Here is an 18,238-nt window from a genome sequence, read left to right as displayed (position 1 = left end):
ACCAACTGAATGGAAAAGAGCAGTAGTGAACCCAATCCGCAAGAATGCGGCCCTTCCTTGGACGGAGCTTTCCAACCTCCGTCCTATCTCCCTCCTACCTTATTACAGCAAGATGGCCGAGAAGCATGTCAACGCACACCTGTCCAACTACATCGAGGCAGCGGGCGGCCTAGACCACTCACAATCTGGTTTTAGGCCCAACCATAGCACCGAATCAGCCCTTCTGTCAGTGACAGATAACATCAGAATGTCACTTGACAGAGGGAGCTCAGTGATTCTGGTGCTATTGGATTTGTCCGCTGCCTTCGACACGGTGTCGCATGAAGTTCTTCTCGGCCGTCTGAAGGGAGCTGGTGTAGAAGGGACCGCCCTTGCGTGGCTGGAAAGCTTCCTTGAGGACAGACAACAAGGGGTCAAATTAGGCTCCTACAAATCTGTCTGCAGGAAGCTCACCAAGGGGGTGCCACAGGGCTCATGTCTAAGCCCCACGTTATTCAACGTATATGTGGCCCCCCTGGCAGAGATCATTAGATCTCACGGGTTCTCACCAATCTCTTACGCTGACGATACTCAGCTGCTTTTCCCTTTTCAAACCATTACACCTGCAGTCATGCAATCTTTCCAAGACGGCATGAGAGCGGTGGCAGGTTGGATGGCCCAGAACTTCCTCCAATGCAACGTGACCAAAACTGAGGTCATGTTGTTTGGAGGGGCCACCCTGCTCTGGTCCCCGGAATGGTGGCCACCTGAGCTCGGACCTGTCCCAGCGCCCAAGCAAACCATCAAGAACTTGGGGGTACGCCTGGACCAAACCCTGATCATGAAAGATCATGTCAGTCAGGTTGCGGGAATGTGCTTCCGCACAATTGGTCTTTTACGGCGTATCTTCCCTTTCCTACCAAACACCCATAGGAAGACGCTGGTTCAGGCACTAGTCCTTGGACGGGTGGACTATTGCAACAGCTTACTCATATCCGCCAACCAGGAACAACTTCGCAGACTGCAGGTGGTACAGAACACCGCGGCAAGACTTATCCTGAATGCCCCCCCCGCACCCCTTCCCGCCCCCTCCTCTCCCACCTTCATTGGCTCCCAGTGCAACAGCGGATTCAATTTAAACTTTGCTGTATCATGCAAATGTATCTATGGCTCTGGTCCCAAATACCTGAAGGATATTTTTCTTCCTTATTCTCCTGGACGCATTCTACGCTCCAGCAACACTATGTTGCTATATGTACCTAAAGTAAACAGAGCAAGACAGGGTGGCCGTGCCCCCTCCCTTAAAGGTCCAATGCTGTGGAATTCCCTCCCCCGCCAGCTAAGACATACTCATCACCTTTTTAATTTCAGGAAGCAATTGAAAACTTATTTATTTACACAGGACTAACTTAGCCTCCCTTCTGCCTTTCCTGATCTATAGTTTTGCCTAACTCACTCAGAAGCCACGCGCGGAGATACCCCTCCGGGGCTGATTCATGCGCGATACAAGACTATAAATAAAATAAATAAATATGGCATGGCACTCCTTATCCTCTATCCCATCTTCTGCCACATGGGCTACCCGACACCCCCCACCCCCAGACGTTTCCCGTTCGGGGAAATGAGGTATGCGTGAAAGAAAGTCAGCAACTTGGTATGCAGAGTATAAAAGATGACAATGCCAAAACTAGTGCCCATCCTGGAATAAAAGAAGACACACCTAAAAATAGCTTATCGTAAAAACCCACCTTCCAAAAACAAGATACCAAACAACAGGAAAAACTTAGGAGCTTCAGGTGATGTCCCTAGTGTCTGATTACTGGTGTTTGTTTAGGTTTACAGGAGTTCAGAGGTTACATAGCAAACCTTGTCTAAGCATGCAGTGTATTTTTCATTCATTATTTTAGTATTTATGTAATCCACTCATCGCGTGCCAGAAGGCGATGTATTTGGCTACAGTTGTTTATATAGCCCAGACTAGATCAGTCTGTGTCTCCTGCTCCACAGCTTGTACCCGTAAAAGTGCATCAATGTCTCCTTCCCTTGGAAGCAAATCCACTTGTATTCCAGTTTAAGCATATTTATTCTCATAGAATCACTTTCAAAATCCACTGTTCCGCAAGTAAATTCAAATTCAGTCTGCCTAATTCATTTTGGGGGTTCCTCCTTCATCAGGGGTCGCACATGAGGAATCTATGTTGTATGTTGTGTGCGGAAAATAGTGAAATAAGAATTAACTTGCAATGCAATCTAATCCTACATATACATAAATGAATAAATTACTACATGTCCTGGTAGAGCCGAACCGCATGTCTGCGTTTGTGTTATACCAGGGTCTTCACCTTTTCAATAGTGAGAGCTACTTCTGATCGAAGAGAATCATCCTGATCTACTGCCTTTATCATGTGGCTTAGCTAAGGGTAGATAAATGCCAAGCAACCTAATTGCTGCCCTAGAGCGTCCAGTCCTGCTGCAGTGAGCACATAGCATTTGTGGCACTGGGTTAGGAAAGGTTTACCTGTAGGGCCCCTAAGCCCTTGTAGCACTGTTAGGTTTACCTGCGGGACCCCAAGCATTTATGGTACTGATAGGAACGGTGTATCTGTGGGGTCCCCAGGGACGCGTTATGTTCATTTGATTCTTATTAATGAATCACATCTGAGAGGTGAGTGTTTCACTGAGGGTTGTGGTCTCTTTCTCATGCAATACAGGGATGGCATTGTTCTCTCTGAGTGAGTGTGAAGACAGAAGACTTCTATTATCGGGTGAGTTGCCCTCCCGTTCATTGGCTCCTGTCCAGATCCTGGCCCTGCTTTAACAATTCAAGATTAATGTTCAGTAGTGGCAGTCGCAGTATAAGGACTGTGAGCAAGACCTGCTGTAGAGTTTCCGCTGTCCTAGGAAATATGTCTCAATGTATGAAAGGGCCTGTTTTGGACATGGTTAGCCTTCACTTTTTACCTGGAAAATGATATCGTATTTACTGTAAGGCTCGTGCCGCCTACTATGCGCAGGAGTATCGGAATAGTCCCAACCCCTCTAAACTGATTTTTAAGGTCCTAAAGGACCTCATGACCAAGAGGGCCACCGCAGCGGAAATATGCACAGACTCCCTCGGTGAAAGTCTGGCATCCTTCTTCATCAAAAAGGTGCAAGCAATTTACCGCACCTTTCCAACTAATCTGCAGCATTCGGATCCAGCTGGTTGCCCTATGGGCGATGATATGATTCTGGACCTGCTGGCCCCTCTCTCCGAGGAGGGGTTTGATTTATTTAGCCAAAAAATTAAATCTGGCTCCCCTGTGGATCCACTCAAATCGGCCCAGTTTAAGAACATGCAGGCGACATGCCGCACACCCGTGCTAGCTCTTATCAACCTGTCGCTGGCCTCAGGGACTTTGCCTATCAGATGGAAGCAAGCGGTAGTGACACCTATTTTAAAAAAGCCTTCCCTAGATCCGGTAAAACCTGAGAATTATCACCCCATTTCACTACTGCCGTGGGCCGCCAAAGTCACCGAGGCCCACGTGAATGGGATCCTGGCTGACCATCTCGCCGAAGCCAACATCTTGGACCCCACTCAAAATGGGTTTCGGGCGGGCCACAGCACGGAGACTGCCTTGCTGTTTATGGTTGAACATCTGTGCTCCGTGCTGGACACCGGTCGAACAGCGGCACTCCTGTTATTAGATCTGAGTGCCGCGTTCGACACGGTTTCTCACGAGATCCTTTTGCGGCGGCTAGAGGAAGCAGGCGTTAGGGGGTCCGCCTTGTGTTGGTTCCGGTCCTTCCTCTCTGACAGATCATTCCAGGTCGCTATCCCACCCGGTAAATCTACCTCCTACCCGCTGACACTGAGGGTCCACAGGGATCATCTTTGAGCCCCACCTTATTCAACCTATACGTTAGACCGCTGGCTGCGGTAGTCAAGCGTTGGGGCCTGACAATGGTATCCTACGCGGATGACACGCCGCTGGCGGTCACGTTGAGTGGGGACTCAGATGTGGAGGCCGTCAGGTTTCGCGAGGGGCTAAGTGCGGTGGCCAATTGGATGAATCAGAACTGTCTCCAATTTAATACTAAGAAGACAAAGGTCATGGTGGTTGGAAAGCAGGCAGGATGGTGGAATGATAACTGGTGGCCTCCCGAATTAGGAATGACCCCTTCTCCTGTAATGGAGATAAAAAATCTTGGGGTCTGGCTGGATCCTACCCTTAGTTTCACCTGCCACACTAAGAGGGTGGCAGCCTCTTGCTTTGGCATCATCAGGGGCCTTAGACCTGTACTTAAATTCTTCGATGCCACCACCAGACAGTTAGTGGTCCAAGCCTCAGTACTATCTAGGATAGATTATGCCAGCGCGCTGCTAGCAGGAACAAACCAGGCTGAACTCACGCGGCTGCAGCGAGTGCAGAACGCTGCAGCTAGAGCGGTGGTAGGACTGCCTAGGCGTTGTCCGGTTTCAAGAACACTGCAAGCGCTCCACTGGCTGCCTGTTGGTCGGAGGATTGAGTTTAAGGTGCTTTGCTTGGCTTTTAAAATCTTAAAAGGCACGGCCCCCCCTATATTGACGAACCTATTGACCCCTTATGTCCCCTCTCGATCCTTGAGATCAATGGGTCAGTGTGCATTGCGCCGCTTATTGTCACTTCCCATTGCTTTCAGGGTTTTATAATATTGTCTATCGACCTGTGTTCATAGCGCTGCTGATTGTGACCTCGCATTTGTTTTATTATATCTTGCATCCGACCTGTGTGCATAGCGCTGCTGATTGTCACTTCGCATTGCCCTCTCCCCCACTGCCGTAAACTTAACTGAAACTGACTCAGAAGCCGGTCTGTGGCATAGTGCTCCGCATTACTTTGCTCATTGATTTTATCATTACTGTGTGCTCCACCGCTAGATCGCACTAGTCGCATTGGCCCCTAAGCACAATTGCTGCCTGATTGTTTGCGCCCATAGCGTCCTGTTGTTGTTGTTGATCCCACCATTTTGTTGTGCCTGCAGCCCGTCCCTCCCCCTTCGCTACCGCCTCCCAGTTCCCCCTCCCACGCTCCGCCCCCTCCACTTCTCCACTTATGTCAGAAGGACCTACGTGCAGCGATCACGCGCAGCGGTCGCGCCCCAGTTGCGCCGAAGGTGCGCCAAAGGTAAGACCGTCTACGCCCGTCCGCGCCAAGCCCGCGCCCAGCGCCAGACCCCCTGCCCCCCATACTACCCACCCCACCCGCATTACATACGCCGCCTCCACCCTCTTAGCCCTAAACCCAGGTCGACTCCCCAACTGCGCCCAAGCCGCCCCTGGACACACCCATGGACCCTTCACATACAAATTCTGTAAGTATGACAGCACCAAGACCAACTCCTCATCCACTAACACCAAACAGAGACCTGACAACAACCACCTTAAATGCATCCTGCTCAACACCCGCTCAGTCCACAGACACGCCATCGACCTTTGGAATCTACTAGACACCATCTCTCCGGACGTCGCCTTCCTAACAGAAACATGGGTGAATGCCTCCTCAGCCGCAGACATCACCATTGCCATCCCGGAAGGCTACAAGATCATCCGGAAAGACCGCACCAAGGAAACAGGAGGAGGCATCGCCATCGTCCATAAGAACTCCATCCGCATCTCAACTAGCTCAGACGTCAACCTTGCTAGCGCCGAGCACCTTCACTTCCAGATCCACACCGACCCCAAGACCACACTCAGAGGCACCCTCCTCTACAGGCCACCAGGACCCCGTGCACAATTCAGTGAAGACATCACTGACTTTATCACCCCACACGCCCTCCCCTCCGAGGACTACATTCTACTGGGAGACCTCAATTTTCACCTGGAAAAAAGCAACGACAGCAACACCACCACCCTTCTGGACAATCTCGCCAACCTCGGACTCAAACAACTTGTTAACTCCCCCACTCACTACGCAGGTCACACACTCGACCCTATCTTCACCTCCAGCAAACATATCTCCTTCAGTCACACCACAGCTCTCCATTGGACGGACCACAGCTGCGTTCACTTTATCTCCAAAAAGACCACAGTCCACAACCATCCTCAACCTACTCTGCGAAGAAACTGGAACAAAATCACCTTCGACCAGATCTCCTCATCGCGTCTTCAAAACCCCCCTGCCCACTCTTCGAACCCCAACCAAGCAGCCATTAACCTCACTCAATGGCTAACCAACAGCGCCGACAACCTTACCAACATTAACTGTGCACACGTCAAGTAAACAATAAATAAACTTGTTTTTGTAGGAAAAAAGAAGATGAAGCTGTTGATTTGAAGCAAGCTTTATAAGGTTCTCTTTATCGAGTATGGACGCCAGCCGACACGTGTTTCATCAAACAGGGCTAAGCCTGTGATTCATCAGGGCTGTAAAACATGTATGTGACAAATAGTCAAATCATAAGTACAGAAAAAATCATAAGTACAGAAAAAAACCTGAAAATGACAAATAAGCAAACTCAACAGAACAAACAAATGGTTTCCTGTGCTCATTGACCTCATGTGCACAGAGTGTGGAACAAAGTTGATCCGAAAATAAAGTAATAATGTGGTAAATGATGATAGCAAGTGATGTGAAAGGGGGGATGGGAGAGACCTCGGGGTGAAAATGGATAATAAGTGGGTGGACGACACCTGGGTCACTGTAACCAGTGCAAATTGTTAAAACTCGAATACACCAGAGGTGTGTGTGAAGTGTTTGTTATCAATCTAACAGATAGACATTCTGGGTAATAGTAAGTACATTCACTATTGTCTATGCGGGAAAATCATAAACCAGTCTGGTGCCCTGTTAGAAGGAAAGGGCTTTGTGAAAGAATATTGAGTGAACCTTGTTTCTGGATCGTGCATGGATATCAAAATCAATCACAAATTGTGCTGTTGACTCATGCAGAACGTGGTCCAAAATGAAAAGAGTCTCAGAATAACATCTCTCTTCAACACAAAAGGATGGGTGAACAGGTGCCCCAGGTGGTCTACTTTAGTGGGGGTACGATATTCTGACCCAAAAAATATAAAGTGACTGTATACACTCTTATATATGGTACATATAAGTACTGTAGATGTACATATCTGAAACACAATAGTAAACCAGAAAATCATTAGAGAATATCCATTGGCGGTAGAACAAATGTTCCACAACTTATAAGTTTAAACATATGTGTACATATACATGTGATATATTTTGTCAGTTTCACATGGTACATCGTAATCGAGCTGACCTAAAACATGATCCCCATGCAAATTGGTACGGTGCCAGAAGAGACAAACATGCCTGTGCTAGGGAAGTAACTAACGTAGTGCAAGCAAATGTGCCATGCCTTTACACGTGCAGTGCCGATTTCAAAAAAGTATCCACATATACCTGCAATGGCGTGAGGAGGTCCTCAACTAGAAGGGAAAATAATAACAGAGGGAGAGGATGACCATTAGGTAAACAGAACAGCGAGTGTCTCGCGAGCATAACATATGATTTGTCCAGATTTGCTGACAAATCAAGTGAGGCCATAAAACTCACGAATCCATTGATGAGCCTCTGTAACCCCCGTGGTGTCCCGGCTAATAACATTGCGTCGTCTGCGTAAAGCAGGATGGGGACTGGGCGGGTACCTACTTGCAGGGAGTCCACTCCAAGTTTGCATAAATCCCTATCTAAATTATTAATATAAAGTGAAAACAAAAAAGGAGCTAAAATGCAGCCCTGCCGCACTCCACTAGTGCATGGAAATGGTGAGGTCTTGCTTCCGTCTTGGTTAAAACGGACGGACGCTGTTGTGTTCCAGTATAAAGCCTTTAGGATGTTAACTAAATCCTGATCCACCACTAGACCTTTCATCAGGGCCCATAGCTTCTCCCTATTCACATGATCGAATGCCGCGGAGAGGTCCATGAACCCCAGGTAGACTGCCTCCTCCCTGAACCCATATTGCGTGTCCATTATTACCCGGTGGGTATCTGCCCAATCAGTCAGGCGATTTAAAACCACCCTACCCAGGACCTTCGCTGTGACATCAATCAAAGATATCGGGCGATAGCAATTGGGGTCATCTCAATTTCCTTTTTTGAAAATTGGAACTATGGTTCCCGAGGACCAAGAACGCGGCAGACCCGCCTCCACTGCCCAGTTCAGGACCCTCGTGAGAATGGGCGCCCACAGCTCTATTTTACTGAGGTATAGATCAGGAGGTATTCCATCCGGGCCAGGTGCCTTATTTTTCTAAGCTAATCAATCCCCATTTGGGAGAAGCCCTGCAATCCTCCCACTGCACTTAAGAAATCACCATCATACAGTGGAGTAATTTCAGTCAGCTTACCTTCCCAGCCTAAATAGTTGGTAGCCTCTTTCCACACCTTTACTAATGTTTGGGTATGAGTAAGCAGGGTGCACTCATACTTTTTTCGATACAGAAACGGGGTGGGGTAACCTCTCTTGCCCATGGCCAATCTATCTACCCGGTAAGCAGGATCCTCTCAGTCCGCAAAAACCCAGTTGTTAACTGCCACCAGCTGCGTGGCCCAGTAATACTTGTGAATGCTCCGGAACGCGAGTCCACCTTAATAAACTCCCCTCTGCAACTTACTCAGCGTGACGTGCCGCCATCCCACAACAGGAGCAGAAGTTCTCAGACTACCTTTTGAAAAAAAATGTCTGGTGTGATCTTAAAGGACATTTTTGCCCAATGTACAGGAGACCCTGGAGGGTCATCACTTTAAATAGGGCCACCCGGCCCAGTGAGGAGAGCGGGAGCGCCCGCAAGTGTGGGGCATCACAGCGAAGACGGTCTCATTTCGGGAGTATGTTCCTGCCTGTGCTCTCTTGTAATGAACACAACTAAATATTTAAAGCCATGTAGTGCCACTCGAACTGTGCACTTAGATTGCAGCCGCAGGGTCCCTGCAACCATCAGGAATATTAAGGACTTCTTCCAGTTGATATTATATCCTGATCACTTGGAATACCCCATATGAGAGGTCCTGGTGAACCCAAACATGTGTGAAGAGCATAGGAGACAAGGAACATCCCTGTCGGACGGCAAAGACTCAGTAGACTGTATTATTGAGGCGCATGTTCGCTAGAGGGGCCACATACAAGAGCTTAACAGCAGCGCCACTGGTTCAGCAAAGGAATCCCCTATTGCATATGGTACTCCATTAAGGTGTCGGAGATTTAAGCGCGTTCCCTGGTGTGGTATAAAGCCCGATTGATCAGGATGAACCACTGTTGCAATTACTGTCCGCAGGCAGATCGCCAGGGCCTACGCAAGGACCTTAGTCTCAATATTAAGCTGGGAGATAGATCTATAAGACCCACACTCAGTCGCTGGTTCGGCCTTTTTGGGATGACCGCCACCTCAGATGTTCTTTGGTCCTCCGGGAGACACCCTTATTTTCAGGCAGTCTGAAACCTACTCTGGAGGTACTCCCTGATTTTATCCATCATGATTTTATATATTTCTAACGGGAGCTCATCAGGCCCCGTCGCTTGCCCTGTTTGCAAGGTTCTTATTGTCTTATTTATTTAGTCTACTGTCAGGTCTTGGTCTAGTGCGTCTAGGTCCTTATTTGTTAGCATTGGCAGGGTCAGGTCTTTCAGGAAGTCTCTCCCAGTATTTCCGTCTCCTTGTTGTCAGTGTCCTCAAGGATCCAGTTCCGTCCTTTGTCTTGTCTCTCTAACCATGCAAGCAACTCATTGGCTTTATCACCGACATCATAGAGACAATGCTGGGTAGCCAGCGCATGAGTGCACTCTATTTTCCATTAGTGCTCTTAATGTGTGCTGCTTCAGTTGATGGTGTAATGGGAGAGAAACTGATTCCCCACTTGCCAACCAAACCTCCAGGAAAGCACATTCCTTGTCCTGAGCCTCGCACTTCAATTTACGTTCCTTCGACATTCTCCCAATAAAGACTTGTGTCTGGCCTCGAATCACTGCCTTGAATTCACCCTATAGTACGCAAGCTGATTCAACAGGCCGCCCGTTCTCCTTAAAATAGAATTCTGCTCTATCTCTCATACGAGCTTTGAACATCTTGTCTTTTAAATATCATGCATCACCCTTGGGGGTAGGATGAAGTCCACAACCGGACCATCGAGTTGCACCGCCACCAGCGAATGGTCTGAGATTCCCCCTGCTATGTGCGTAGCAGCTCTAAAATCAACTTTATGGACAGTCTGGGTGAAAGGATGGTGCAGGCATGCCAGACTACCATGTGCTGCAGACAGGTGCGTCCAGTTCTGATACCCTCTTCCGCTCTATGGGGCATTTAGGAGTATCACAAATATAGTATAGGTGCCGTTCTGTCACTTCAGTCACCCCAATGCGTTTATGCTCTGTCGTAAGCGTCTTATCCTTCCACAGGATGAGTCAGTCTTGTCTGGGTCTCTTTCCTGTTTCCCGGCACTTGAATGGCACGCCCGAACACTCGAGAGAGCAGTGACCCACCAGAAGGCTTTTGTGGAGAGCTTTTGTCCTGGATGTAAGGTTGCATACAGTAGGGCACCTACTCTGTCTTTTCTTTGCCTTTGCCTGAAGATCAGCAGTCCCAAGGTAGCAGTCACACCTGGGCTGTCATTACGTGCAGCTCCTCTGGAGGCCCGACCATCAGCAATTGAGCCCACACTGTGGCCACTGGACCACAGGCATAACCGCAGACAGGGTGTTTGACACTAGAGTAGTTGTAGTCCCTCATGGGCATCCGATACAGAGTAGTCAGAAATTCAGCAGCTAAAAGCCCAACACATGCTCTCCAGGAAGTCAGTAGATTCTGACCCTGTTGTGTTAGGAATTTGGCAAATGCAACCTTGAACGGGCCTTTGGCAGCACACAATCGTCCAACTGGGTCTCAACAATTACGTTGTCGTAGAGTTCTATTTTCTGCCTTAAACTGTTGGGAGAGTCTTGGCGGAGCGAGGGGAGGGAAGACCCTCAGACTAGCTGGTCCTGCTGGATGGCTTTCCGGCCCGCCCTACAGATAACGAGGATGTGTCGGACCTTGCTTCTTCCAGGACAGCCTTGTCCTCCTGCTGGATAGTCAAACTCCCTTCCCTTTCTTACCAGACAGGCAGGCTTCTAGGCAGACTTCTAGGCTCTTCAGGACAGGTACACAGCTTCTCCATTAAGTAATTCAGCCTGCAGGTGATGTCCCCTCAACTTAGATAGGCTGTCAGGCTGACACAATCCCTGGTGGCACAGCAGACACCTGAGTACTTTGTGGGGCACTTTATTCCTTGGTAACAGAGGACTTTGAACTCTGGTATAAATGAGGGATAGATGGTCCCACTTGTATACACAACTGGCAGACAGGAGATGGTGTTTACTCTGTCGTACTCTCACATTGCATTTATGCTACGCACACCAACACCCTAAACACGCACATGATGTTAGTGCAAAGTCTGGGCACAGGTATAGAAATGGAGCATTACATGGGTGTGTCAGTAGAAAGCCACTCCAATGACCATGATGCAAAGATGTAATCAGGCTATTGATCCTTACAACAGGGTGCATTGCCACCACCGCTCTAGCTGGTAAACCCATGACAGTCCTCTGCCTTAAATAAGGGCACACTTGGTGTGACCCTCCAGGTCACAGGACCGGTCCAAGACCTCTCATAGTCCCTTGTTAGAAGTTGCACAGTACTGGGGGGGGGGCAGAAAAATCTCACGTAATGGTTTTGTGGTAGATTTATCCCAGTAATGTGCAATTACCAGTTTGACGCCATTGACTGGGGAGTTGCCACAAGGAACAGATTCTTCTGCACGTGATAGATAAATGCATGTGGTTGGTTGGGGGGCGATGGGTGAAGCAGGGTAGGGAAGGGTAAAGAAATGTCCAACAAAGGGAAGAATTGTGTGTTTCCCCCATTTTGTAAAAAAACAGCATAAGTCTTGGCTGCTTCTGCTGCACCCAGAGTCTTGTGCGTCTTTTCAGTCTAATTTTCCTGTCTGGATAAAAATGGTGTCTGTTAGAGGGTCGGCCGAGCAAGGGGGAGAGGCCTCCTGGCGAGGGCCCTCTCCTTAGATCGTACGGACGAGCAACCACCCCCCCACAGATGGACGCCACACAAAGATAGGTTCTGTACACTTTTATCTGTATTCTTAGGCAGGTTAAACGTGACGATACAGCAGGACCAGGATACGATGATCCCTTCAATTCTAGTCTCTGGGGAAAGGGGGTAGCGGGACAGTCTCAGTACCGGTCCGGTACAGGGGTAGCTAGTGTATAGCTCTCAATCCTCGAGCTGGAGGGTTCGCAAGTAGGGGCCGCGGCAGCGCCAGCAGGCCTTCAAGGATGGTTTACGAAGAGGGGCCGCGGCAGCGCCAGCAGGCCTACAAAGATGGTTCACGAGGATGAGACGCGGCAGCGCCAGCAGGCCTTCAAAGGTGGTTCACGAGGATGGGCTGCGGCAGCGCCAGCAGGCCTTCAAAGATGGTTCACGAGGATGAGCCGCGGCAGCGCCAGCAGGCCTTCAAAGATGGTTCACGAGGATGAGCCGCGGCAGCGCCAGCAGGCCTTCAAAGATGGTTCACGAGGATGAGCTGCGGCAGCGCCAGCAGGCCTTCAAAGATGGTTCACGAGGATGAGCCGCGGCAGCGCCAGCAGGCCTCCAAGGATGAGTTTGTCTCGGTGTCTCTCGACTCCAGGATACAACTGGTTTCCTGCTCTGGAGCTACCCCAGTTATAGGTCCGGCGCCCTTTGATGTCCGGACCCTCGCACTTGGAGGTCGGGGGGTCCGGGATGAGGGAGTCCAGACACCCAGCAGGGGGGTGGAGCCAGTGCCCAGGGAGGCTGGGGGCGATCGAAACCAGGCGGAGGGGAGCCATCGACACTCCTTCTCCTATTGACTCGCCAACTGGTCTCGTTACCCCCTGGGTGGATGGTGGTGCCTCGATGTCGGGGCCTGGCTGGGCCTGAGGCTGAGGTCGACCGAGGCCACGAGGCCTGGTCGTGGAGGGTCCAAGATGGCGGCTGGGGCGGGGACGGTGGATCGGGAAGGGACCCGGGCCAGCCGAGAATGTTGTGGTTACGAGCCTGGGTTCCGTCGGGGACGAGCTGGGGTTTGACCCGGCGGGCTGCAGGTGTAGTTCTTGTCCGGGGAACAGGGGTAGTAGTAGTCCGAGACCCGCCATGCGGGAGGGGTCGGGCATGCCACAAGGCCTGTCCAACAGTGTCCTGTTTTACTGCACCCGGTACATCCAGGTGCAGAAAAACCTAACAACTGATAATCAGGTGGAATAAAATGAGCACATGAAAGTACGCCTTAATTTCATTGCCCTTGATTCATACTCTGGACCATAGTTGAGGGATATGTCTAGGCATAGTCCTCGCAATACACAATAGATTTGTGTGCGGCAGAGGCCAAAACTCAAAAGTCAGGATACCAGATACAAGTAGGTGGTAACTCAGGGCAGGGGAAAATGCCTGTTGTCCATGGAGGGGAAATTCCCGTCCCAGAACTCTAGATCAAAAATTAATTAATAGTATCCTTTTTGAAATATATGTTTGGTGCCAGTGCATATGACTTTAATTTCTGCCTTTGGGATTCTATGTTACAAGTTCATAGGGTGCATGTATCCTTTGTGAGCTTAATAACATGTTGACATTTCTATAAATCCTCACTTCTACATCCAAGTACTCTCAGGCTACCATTCTACACTCTGCTCTGTCTGAAAAACAGCTCAACATTTTCAGAATTCTGCAACTCTGCATTGATTTGGCTTGTAAATTATATTTTTGGAAATTTTCATGTATTAACTATTTAATTTTAATACTATAGGTGATTGAAATTACTGACAAAGAAAGCAAGATTTAGCACCAGGCAACTGAAGTCAGTGCCATAAGAAGGATTATTTTGAAAAACTGAAGGACATCCAGCATTCTACGTTTAAACAATTTCCAAAATCTAGGTGTGGCGAGGAAGTGGGAGCTGAGGAAAGTACTATACCTGTAAGTGAAGTCTCTAATTTAGTATTTCATTAACCCAGAGCAAAGCCATATCTGTGCACAGAATAACGTTCATTTAAAACATCATGTAATTCCAGAGAGGAAGCACACACTGCATAAAAGAAAGTTATAACAAAAGGTTTCTTCTGCAGACCATCAAGGAAAAGACGCTGAGAGAAGACTCCGAAGCTGACACGTTAACAACCGAAAGATTGGAAAATCACCTTTGTTCAACAACCGTTTTTAACCAGTTACACAAGTTTGAGACTATCTGCCTCTGGGTAGAGACCCACTCTGCTCACTCTTGCGAAAACCTTAAAAATTCACCACTTTATTGTGTTCATAACCATCTCAGATTGTTTCCTTTTTATTGTGTACTGTTCTGTAATTCTATGTAAATCGCCTCAACATTATCTGCTGTGCGTGAGTGATATGTAAAACTGTTAAAGGTAAAAATTGATTAAATTAGCACAGTTGCGCTATAGCTAATGTAAATAAATCCTCGTCTTCAGAACTACAAATCTTAACCTTACACCAAACAAAGAAAGGGTAAAAGGAACTGATGTTCTGAGAGTTGTGATCCACAATAGTACTGTGCACGTTCTAACACCCTCAGTTACTGCAATTACGTCAGTGCAAAAAGGTACTTATCATATTAATGATTAAATATCAGACTAACACCTTATCACTGCATTGTTAAGAACCTATACAAATAGATTTGAGAAAATCTTCAGTCACAAAATAATTTGCTGCCGGATAGGCTATAACCTAAAGACTATTATCTGCTTGAAACATTTCGACAGGTGTTACAGGGCTGCTTCCAGACATATTTTGCTCAATTCAAGTGTTAAGAAGATTACACACAGTTTCTTTTAGAGATAAATGCTGAACAATATCTAAACAAGCCTGACTCCGAAATCGGGTTCACTCTTACCGTGGCATATAAGCAAGAGAAAACTAAACGTAGAGATATTAAGTCTAAGTATACACCTTATAAAAACACAGACTGTGAAAACAAATTCAGTGTTCAAAACTGCCTCAATCAAGGCAAAATAACCTAAGTTGGGGAAAAAAGTTACATGTGCCAAAAAAGATACAGCCATACATCTCATCTCACAATTTTGACAGAATGCACACTGGGGGAAACCACTATGAGTGCGAAGTATGCCAAAAAAGTTTCAGGCGTAAATCTTATCTCACTGAACATATGAGAATCCACACTGGGGAAAACCACTCTCCATGCAAAGTATGCCAAAAAAGTTTCAGGCGTAAATCTTATCTCACTGAGCATATGAGAATCCACACTGGGGAAAAACCTTATCAGTGCTCTGAATGCCAGAAAAGCTTTAGAGTCAAACCGAGTCTATATCTACATGCATTAACCCACTCTGTGGAAAAACCTTACCAGTGCTCTGAATGCCCAAAAAGTTTCTGCCGTAAATCTAAACTCACTGAACATATGAGAATCCACTCTGGGGAAAAACCTTATCAGTGCCCCGACTGCCAGAAATGTTTCAGTGACAAAAGAGGACTCACTCTACATACAAGGACCCACACTGGGGAAAAATCTTTTCAGTGCTCTGAATGCCAGGAATGTTTCAGTGACCAAAGCAGTCTCACTCGGCATATCAGAACCCACACTGAGGAAAAATCTTTTCAGTGCTCTGAATGCCAGAAATGTTTCAGTGACCAAAGCAGTCTAACTCGGCATATAAGAACCCACACTGGGTATAAACCTTTTCAGTGCTCTGAATGCCAGAAATGTTTCAGTTACAAAATCAGACTCACTGAACATACAAGAATCCACACTGGGGAAAACCCTTATCAGTGCTCTGAATGCCCAAAACATTTCAAACTTAAATCACTTCTAACTGCACATTTGAGATTCCACACTGGGGAAAAACCTTACCAGTGCTCTGAATGCCAGGAATGTTTCAGTGACCAAAGCAGTCTCACTCGGCATATCAGAACCCACACTGGGGAAAAATCTTTTCAGTGCTCTGAATGCCAGAAATGTTTCAGTGACCAAAGCAGTCTAACTCGGCATATAAGAACCCACACTGGGTATAAACCTTTTCAGTGCTCTGAATGCCAGAAATGTTTCAGTTACAAAATCAGACTCACTGAACATACAAGAATCCACACTGGGGAAAACCCTTATCAGTGCTCTGAATGCCCAAAACATTTCAAACTTAAATCACTTCTAACTGCACATTTGAGATTCCACACTGGGGAAAAACCTTATCAGTGCTCTGAATGCCACAAATGTTTCAGTGAAAAACGCTTTCTCATGGTGCATATAAAAACCCACACTGGGGAAAAACCTTTTCAGTGCTCTGAATGCCAGAAAAATTTCCGAGACAGAAGACGTCTTTATCAACATACAATAACCCACACAGGGGAACAACCTTATCAGTGTTCTGAATGTCAGAAATGTTTCACAAACAAATTCAGTCTCACTCAACATATAAGAACCCACACTGGGGAAAAACCTTATCAGTGCTCTGAATGCCCAAAAGATTTCAGACTTAAATCACTTCTAACTGCACATGTGAGATTCCACACTGGGGAAAAACCTTATCAGTGCTCCGAATGCCAGAGATGTTTCATTGACAAAATGAGACTCACTAAACATACAAGGACCCACTCTTGGGTAAAACGTTATCGGTGCATTGAATGTGACAAATGTTTCAGTGAAAAAAGCAGTCTCACTCAGCATATAAGAACCCACACTGGGGAAAAACCTTATCAGTGCTCTGAATGCCACAAATGTTTCAGTCAAAAAAGCAGTCTCACTGAGCATATAAGAATCCACACTGGGGAAAAACCTTATCAGTGCTCTGAATGCCACAAATGTTTCCGTCAAAAAAACAATCTCACTGAGCATATAAGAATCCACACTGGGGAAAAACCTTATCAGTGCTCCGAATGCCAAAAATGTTTCAGCCAAAAATCTCATCTCACTGAACATGTGAGAATCCACACTGGTGAATAAAATTATCAGTGCTCTAAATGTCAGAAAAGATTCAGAGGTAGAGATGGTTACAAGCGCCATAAGAAAACACACCATCAAAATAATTCAGTGCTACAAGTGCCAGAAAAGCATCAATTTTAAACGCAATCTCACTCAACATGAGCAGACGCACACAGGGGAAAAACATCACCAATGCTGTGAAAGCCAGGAATTCCTATTTGATTGGCACAGCCTCACTAACCATAAGCGACTCCATACTGATGAAAAACCTTATGAGTGCTCTGAATGCCAGAATAAAATGCAGAGAAAAACGCTATCTCACCATGAGAAACTCCACACTGGAGAAAATCCTTATACCATAAAAGCTTGTATCTGAAAGACTGTTCTGCTTCATGAGAGATCCCACTCTGGGGAAAAACCTTATGAGTCTTTGAAATGCAAGCAAAGTTTTGGTTACGAATTACTTCTCACTTGACATGAGCGAACTCACACGGGGAAAAAAGCCTTATGTGTGTTCTGATTGTCAGATAAGGTTTAGTCTTGAATACAATGTCACTTCACAAGAGAGAATTCACACTGGACTAAAGCCTTACAGGAGGAGAAAGCCAGAAACGTTTTACTCAGAAAGGAGATCTCACTAAACATGAGAAATGCATCCACACCAGGTGAAAAGTAAGGCGTACCTTGAGATGCAGAAAAGCTTCTAACAACCTGACTTTACATGACAGAGCACATATTGTAGTTGCAATAGGATTCATCAAGAAACTCTTACAGGGGGGAGGAGCCAAGCTCACGACCGTGATGGCCGCATTGTAGCTCGGCTCCGTGAACCTTCCTGCCTGAACCGTAAATCCTGTACTTTATCCTGCCCCAAGGAGACACATTCGACGGAATATTTGACTATGAAAGGCTGCTTGCACTCACCGTTTGTCCCGGGAGCTCCTGAGTGCCGCGGATCTTGAGCTGTGCCCTTGTTTGCTCCGGAGCCTCCGTTGCGTGCAGGCCGGGGACTCGCCTGCGACGGTCGGCCGCAGCGGGGTATCAACGCCGACCCCTGGTGGAGAAGAGGAGTCGGCTGAAGAGGCCATTGTGCGGTTGGACCGGTGGCGACTGACCGGGTCTGGTGGCCCGGGGGCCCAGCTGCGGGGCGCTGCCTCCCTCGGACGGGGGTTGACCGTATAGGAGGCTTGTCCCCCCTTTGTTCTCCAGTACGGCCATCTTGAAGCCCTTCGCCCAGAATCGGCGGGCGGCGCCCATGAGACGGTGGCGCCGGCTACCCCCAGTGTCTTGGTGACCCATCTTTCTGCACCAAGATTGTCATTA

The 18,238-nt window shown here is 47.6% G+C and overlaps 2 protein-coding genes across 2 annotated transcripts in view; both read left to right on the top strand.

Moving 5' to 3' along the window:
* The window catches only part of LOC147737348 (uncharacterized), a 935,485-nt gene that overhangs the window by 357,580 nt on the left and 559,667 nt on the right, over positions 1-18,238 (top strand). The gene's annotated exons all lie outside the window — the stretch shown is intronic.
* The window catches only part of LOC147737350 (uncharacterized), a 54,060-nt gene continuing 50,892 nt past the window's right edge, over positions 15,071-18,238 (top strand). The window contains 1 exon segment of the mRNA XM_086923694.1: positions 15,071-16,973. Within this exon segment, the coding sequence (XP_086779820.1) occupies positions 15,071-16,973 (1,903 nt within the window).

This window comes from Lissotriton vulgaris, chromosome 1_1 (genome assembly GCF_964263255.1).
Source record: "Lissotriton vulgaris chromosome 1_1, aLisVul1.2, whole genome shotgun sequence".
Lineage (NCBI taxonomy): Eukaryota > Metazoa > Chordata > Amphibia > Caudata > Salamandridae > Lissotriton > Lissotriton vulgaris.
The sequence above is the reverse complement of the archived record's forward strand: the minus strand, read 5'-3'. Positions and strand labels throughout refer to the sequence as shown.